We start from the raw sequence: 6,819 nt of genomic DNA, 5'->3' as shown, positions 1-6,819 counted from the left end.
AAAAAAAAAAAAAAAAGAGAATGAATGGGACAGAATTTTATTTTTATTTTAAAAATGATAACAGTAAATGATGCTCATGGGGGAAATTGCCACACAGCTGAAAGTAAATGAGATGATCATAGTATTGTAACTGTGGAAAATTGGGGGGGGGAAAAAAAACCCTAAAAGTACATCAGCAATTGATGAATGAACTGAGGTATACTCATATAGTGAAATATAACTTTATAGCAATTGAATGAATTAAAGCTGTATGTAGCAAAGAGATAAACATCACAAATAATGTTGAGGGTATATACCATGTGATCATTTATGTGCATACAGAGTAATTATTTATAAAATGTTTGCAGTGTACAAAACAACGCTTTATTTCATTAATGATTTTTAAATACATTAAATGGGTATATATATTATATATATTTGACCTAGAAGTATATATAGGGGACTTGTAACAAATTTATAATATTTATTTTTTAAAAGAATGAACCAAACATGGCCAAATATTAATAGCAGATAGATCTGGATAGTGGATGCAACAGTCATTATGTTATTGTCTGATTTTGTGTTGAATTTATTTCATAATACAGAGGAAAAAATCATCTTGGCTCATCCTTATACATCAGTGTTCATAGAGCCAGTCTCCATGGACCGTCATACGTTTTATTGGTTGTCAGGTATTTGGAGTCCAGAGCCCATTACCAAACTACTAAGTGATTGGATGGAGACACTTGATGTGCATTGTTGGGAAGGGGCCAGTGTTGTGGCCCCTTGTAGAGTATGGAATACTGGTCTAGAGTCTCCAGACAGACTCTCTAGTTTGGGGATTGGTTAGGAGACATTGCAGTTTTCAAATTTGATTTTTATCTGTTTTTTCATTTTTCTGATTGCTCAGGGCTGTATGTTTTCTTCTCCCTCAGAGCCAGTGTGAAGGACACCAAGGAGTTGGTTCCTATTTGTTTTCAATATTTGTTTTAAAAAATAATCTTCTAGGCTAGGCATGGTAGCTCATGCATGCAATCCCAGCACTTTAGGAGGCCAAGACGGGAAGATTGCTTGAGTCCAAGAGTTTGAGACCAACCTGGGCAATACAGTAAGACCTCATCTCTTTAAAAAAAAAAAAAAAAAGGCTAGGCATGGTGTCTCATGCCTGTAATCCCAGCACTTTGGGAGGCCAAGATGGGCAGATCATCTGAGGTCAGGAGTTCAAGACTAGCCTGGCCAACATGGTGAAACCCCATCTCTACAAAAATATAAAAAAAATCAGCTGGGTGTGATGGCAGTTGCCTGTAATCCCAGCTGCTTGGGAGACTGAGGTGGGAGAATCACTTGAACCCATGAGGCGGAGGTTGCAATGAGCCGAGATTGCACCATTGCACTCCAGCCTGGGTGACAGAGCAAGACTCTGTATCAAAAAAAAAAAAAATCTTCTAAATACAAATTAAGACGACAGTCAAATACCACTGCCAATCCACCAGAATGGTTAAAATTTTAAAAACTTACAGTGCTAAGCATTGATCAAGATTTAGAACAATCAGCACTCTCATATCTTGCTGGTGGGGGTGTAAATTGGTACAGCTCCTTTGGAATACTGTTTGCTGTCATCTGACACACATATCTCTTAAGTTTCACTCCTAAATATCTATACAGCAGAAATGCATACATTTTTGCACCAAAAGATACGTATACAAATGGATTTATGGCACTATTCATGGTAACCCCAAACTGTAAACAACACGGAGTATCTGTCAGCAGTAGAGTAGAGGGGATGAGACACAATGTCATGTAGCAGGGAAAATGAGTGAACACAGCCGTAGCTAACAACATGGATGAATCCACGAACACAATTTTAATCAAAAGAAGCTGGACATAAAGTCCAGCAGTGTGATTCTATTTGAGGAAAATGAATCTGTGGTGCTGCAATTCAGGGTGGTGGTTCCTTGTAGAGAGGAGCTTGAGGAGCCTTTGGGTTGTGGTCATGTTCTTTCTTGAACTGGATCTTGGTGGCATGCGTGTGTTCACTTTACAGTAACTATATGTACATTGTGTACTTTTCAACATGTGTTGTATTAAAATGTTTATAAAATTTCTTCCTTAGGGATCAACCACAATGGCTCATGCCTGTAATCCCAAAACTTTAGGAGGCCAAGGCGGGAGGATCACTTGAGCCCAGGAGTTTGAAACCAGCCTGGGCAACATAGGGAGGCTATGTCTACAAAAAAAATTTTTTTTAATTAGCCCCCAAAAAAAAAAAAAAATAGCTGGGCATGGTGGTACATGCCTATAGTTCTAGATACTTGGGAGACTGAGGTGGGAAGATTGTTTGAGCCCAGGAAGTTGAGGCTGTGGTGAGCTATGATCACACCACTGCACTCCAGCGTGGGTGACAGAGTGAGACACTGTCTCAAAAAATAAAAATAAAAAAAATAAAAAATCTCTTCCACAGCAAGCATGTTTAAAACACAGGCAGGAAAAGCAGTGAGCCTTCATTTTGTGCTGTGTGTCTTAAGGTTAGGGTTTCTTACATATTGAAGGGACTTCTAAATCACTAAAAGCAGCATTATGGTAATTTCTTTTTAATGAGATTTCAGTAGAAATCTATTTCATGTTGAACCCTCACAGGAAGGGGTCGCTACAGTTAATGATATATTGGGGGGAAAATGTTACTGGGTTTTACAATTTGGACCTAGAAGTGGTCAGAACTTGATTTGCTGTAATAGTCAAATTCTGCAGCTGACTTTTTATTTTTTGAACCAATTTGAATACCAAATGTTTTACTCCATGACATTTTGTAGTAGAGCTTCCCTTTCCTTCTTTTTCCCTCCTGCATAGGCTATTTTTTCTTGGTTTCATGATAATGACCTGTTTATAGTAAATTGGCTTGTCAATTATTATATCTTATAGAGTGAAAATTCTTTTTATTATTATTTGATTCTCAAACATTCAGAAACTTGTTTTTGTCTTTTCTTTTACAGTTTTTTATTCACTATCCAAATGTGTTTTAAGAAACATTAAAAAATAAAACTCAGATACTTAATTCTTCCTTATTGTGTTTCTGGTTTATTCAGTGCTGTTGGGACATTTGCTAGAGCCCTGGATTGCAGCAGTTCTGTGAGGCAGCCTAGTTTGCATATGAGTGCTGCTGCAGCTTCCCGAGACATCACCTTGGTAAGACTCTCTTTGAAATCTTGTAGTTATTTATCCTGTTACTTGTTTAATTTTAAAGCCATTATGGCAATATGGTAGACTGGGAGCTTTCGGGCTCTTAGCCTTCCTGACTGCTAGGTTGATTTGGCTTGGTTATTTGGTTAACTGGGTTCTGATATCACTTGGGTTCTGATATCATTTGTTTGTGAGTTGAGTTTTTTTGTGTCTGTTCTCTAGAAAGAGGGGCTTTTTTTTTTTTTTCTTCCTTCCTTCCCTTCCTTGCCTTCCTTCCCTTCCTCCCTCCCTTCTTTTTTTGACAGAGGCTCACTCTGTCATCAGGCTGGAGTGCAGTGGCGCGATCTTGGCTCACTGCAACCTCTGCCTCCTAGGTTCAAGTGATTCTTGTGCCTCAGCCTCTTGAGTAGCTGGGATTAAAGGCACACACAACACCACCCAGCTAATTTTTGTATTTTTAGTAGAGATGGGATTTCACCGTGTTGGCCGGGCTGGTCTCGTACTCCTGACCTTGTGATCCACCTGCCTCTGCCTCCCAAAGTGCTGAGATTACAGGTCTGAGCCATCGCGCCTGGCCAGAGGGTATGTTTTGTTACATAATTTTTATTACATTACAGTTTCTATCTTTTTAAATCTATTTACTTTTTTCTTTTGGTGGTAAAATGAAACGTCCTATACTCAGTTGAATTTTACCATTAATGGCAGCGGTGGCCAGGCATAGGACCTGGCACTTAATGCTTTCTCTGCACTCCAAAAAAGTGGACCTGTGAGTTTTTTTGCTGATTGAAGTTACTTACTGTATTTGATCCCTGTTTCCCCTTGTGATAGGCATGGTAGGATGCTCATTTTACAGATGAGAAAACTGAGCTTTGATGAGGTTATTTCACCAGTATTCATTACATATAATAAAAGTTTCCGTATTGTTTGCTAATGAAATGAAATATAATATAGGTTTTTAACCTTCTCATTATAATGCCAGTTTGAAATGCTTTTCATAAAATATTTATTTTGATAATGTAAGAACTCAGAGGAATGCACATCAGATTTGTTTTTTATGCTTTTAAAAACTTTTAATTTTTTCTTTTTTAATAAAGACAGGGTCTTACTATGTTGTTGCCCAAGCTGGTCTCGAACTCCTCCTGGTTTCAAGCAGTCTTCTTAACCTTGATGTCCCAAAGTGCTGGGATTACTGGTGTGAGCCACTGCTTCCAGCCTTGTTTCTTATGCATTCTGTGTACTTCTGTACAATTATAGATTGTGACTAAATCTAAACCCTTTCCTTTTCCTTTCTCAAAGACCAGAATTGTTTATAGAAGAAAGTTTTATTCTCTTCTTTGGGACATTAATATTTTACCCCAATTTTAGCATCTCCAAAATGGGTTTGTGTTTTTAGTTGTTTAGAACTTTGAGAATATTTTATCAAGAGAAGCAAGAGTACAGATGTCATGTTTGCAAGAACTTTAAAAATCAGATATTTCACTTTGGGAAGCCAAGGCTGGTGGATTGCCTGAGCTCAGGAGTTTGAGACCAGGCTGGGCAACGTCATGAAACCCCCATCTTTAAAAAAAAATACAAAAAATTAGCTGGGCGTGGTGGCAGGCACCTGTGGTCCCAGCTACTTGGGAGGCTGAGGTGGGAGATTGCTTGAGCCTGGGAGGCAGAGGTTCCAGTGAGCTGAGATCATGCTCGTGCCACTTGCCCTCTGTCCTGGGTGACAGAGTGAGACCAAAAAAAAAAAAAAAAAAGCAATAGATATTTAAACGAGAACTATGTGAAATCTAATCACCACCTGTATGTATTTTTCCTGGGCAAAATGATTTTTGCTCAATTTAAAAATTAATGTGTGTCTGTTACGAAAAATTGAAAAATAGTTCAGCAGCAGCCAAAAGAAGCTTTGTTCTCATTACCCAGAGTAGAATGTCTTACTATTTTGTTTTCTTTAAGCCCTTTTTAATGCATTATACATAATCATAATAGCAAATTACAGAATAGGACAGAGGATAATGTAATAAAACTCCACATAAGCCCAGCTAAAGCAAATGTTAATATTTTAGTTCTTCAGATTAAAAACAATTTTTTCAACCCTTGTGGTTAATGTCGAAGTCTCTAGTATTCCCTTCCTAGTCCTACTTCCCTTCACCTCTTACCTTCATTTAAGCAGCAGCCACTAGAACAGATCTGCTATGTATGTAGTCTGTGTTTTTATAGTTCTATTATGTATTTATGTATCCAAAACAACATAAATATTATTTTGCATGTGCTTAAATTTACTGTGTAACCCTTGCCATTTGCCCACTGTTGAGATCTAGGCATGTTAATAAGTATATACACAGTCATTCATTTTAACTATTTCTGTATTATTTCTAATATTTTTTCATATAATACTATACATTATTTATTCTGTTACCAGTGAACATCTGGAGTGCTTTCAAGACATTTTTCTTTTACTGTGTTGTTCATAATCCTATGTTGAAAATTTCATACATATCCCTTTGTGAGCATGTGTGTGAGTTTTTAGGCTATAACTAGAGCTATATTTATATATATATAAATTTGTATATTTCTTGTGTCCTATTTTTTTCTAATAGTTTTAAAGTTTTCTTTATATTTAGGACTGTAAATCTATGTAGAGTTTAATTTTGTGAATAGAGTGAGGTAGGGATCTAATTTTCCCATCATATATTAAATTAATTGTCCCAATATTTGTTTCTTCATGATTTGTAATCCCCCCCTCCCCCCCCCCGCTTTTTTTTAAGATGGGGTTTCACCATGATGGCCAGGCTGGTCTTGAACTCCTGACCTCAGGTGATCCACCCACCTCGGCCTCCCAAAGTGCTAGGATTACAGGTGTGAGCTTTGTAATGCCCTTTTGTCATATTTTAAGTTCCTAGATATACTTAGGTCTGCTTATAGACTTTTAATCTATTCTCTTCTGTTTCGTTGATCTATTTTTATTTTTCCCTGTACAAGTACCACATCTTAGTACATTTTGGTAACTGATAAGACAAGTCTCATGTAAACTTTCTTTTTAACACATAGTTGAGGTCATTTAAAACAGTTTTGTTCCCCCCCCTCCTTTTTTTCCCTAACTATATGTTATAAATACCTTTTTAAAAATCATTGTAAGAACTCAGTTTTTCCCTAATGTTGCATGATCTTATATGGGTAAACTATTATTTATGTAACCAGTTCCTTGTAGCTTAACACTATTCTTATGAGATACTGCTCCTCAGATTATAACTGGGGATGTGGTCCCTGCTTGAGTGCAAGTGGAAAGGCTTGTTCCTGAGATGGTGGAGAGTTCTGTGGCAGCTGGTCTGACTTGCCTGAGGTACAGAGGGCCTGTGTGGGCTCTTGGTTCACAGCTGCAGCAGCTCTCTGCTTCCCACTGCTGGTGAATGTGCAGGACAGCAGGTGAATTTCTTTTGGGAGAGGGCAGTTTTAAAGGTTTGGTATTTGTTGTCAGTGAAGGTGAGACTTTTAAAAAAAGCATTTTAAAGAGGATCCTACCTATATACCTTAATTCGTTGAAACATTATTTTATGGCCAAGTACACTGGCTTATACTTGTAATCCCAACACTTTGGGAGGCTGAGGCGGGATGATCACTTGAGGCCAGGAGTTCGAGACCAGCCTAGGCAAAATAACAAGATCCTGTCACTAC

The 6,819-nt window shown here is 37.7% G+C and overlaps 1 protein-coding gene across 3 annotated transcripts in view; it reads left to right on the top strand.

Moving 5' to 3' along the window:
- Positions 1 to 6,819, top strand: part of MTA3 (metastasis associated 1 family member 3) — a 290,525-nt gene that overhangs the window by 180,772 nt on the left and 102,934 nt on the right. For all 3 annotated transcript variants that reach the window (XM_037744410.1, XM_017544868.2, XM_017544869.2), the window contains exon 8: positions 3,063 to 3,162. In XM_037744410.1, the coding sequence (XP_037600338.1) occupies positions 3,063 to 3,162 (100 nt within the window). The remainder of the gene's footprint in view (positions 1 to 3,062; positions 3,163 to 6,819) is intronic.

Source organism: Cebus imitator, unplaced genomic scaffold, assembly GCF_001604975.1.
Source record: "Cebus imitator isolate Cc_AM_T3 unplaced genomic scaffold, Cebus_imitator-1.0 Scaffold172, whole genome shotgun sequence".
NCBI classification, from domain to species: domain Eukaryota; kingdom Metazoa; phylum Chordata; class Mammalia; order Primates; family Cebidae; genus Cebus; species Cebus imitator.
This window is presented reverse-complemented; position numbering and strand designations above follow the sequence as displayed.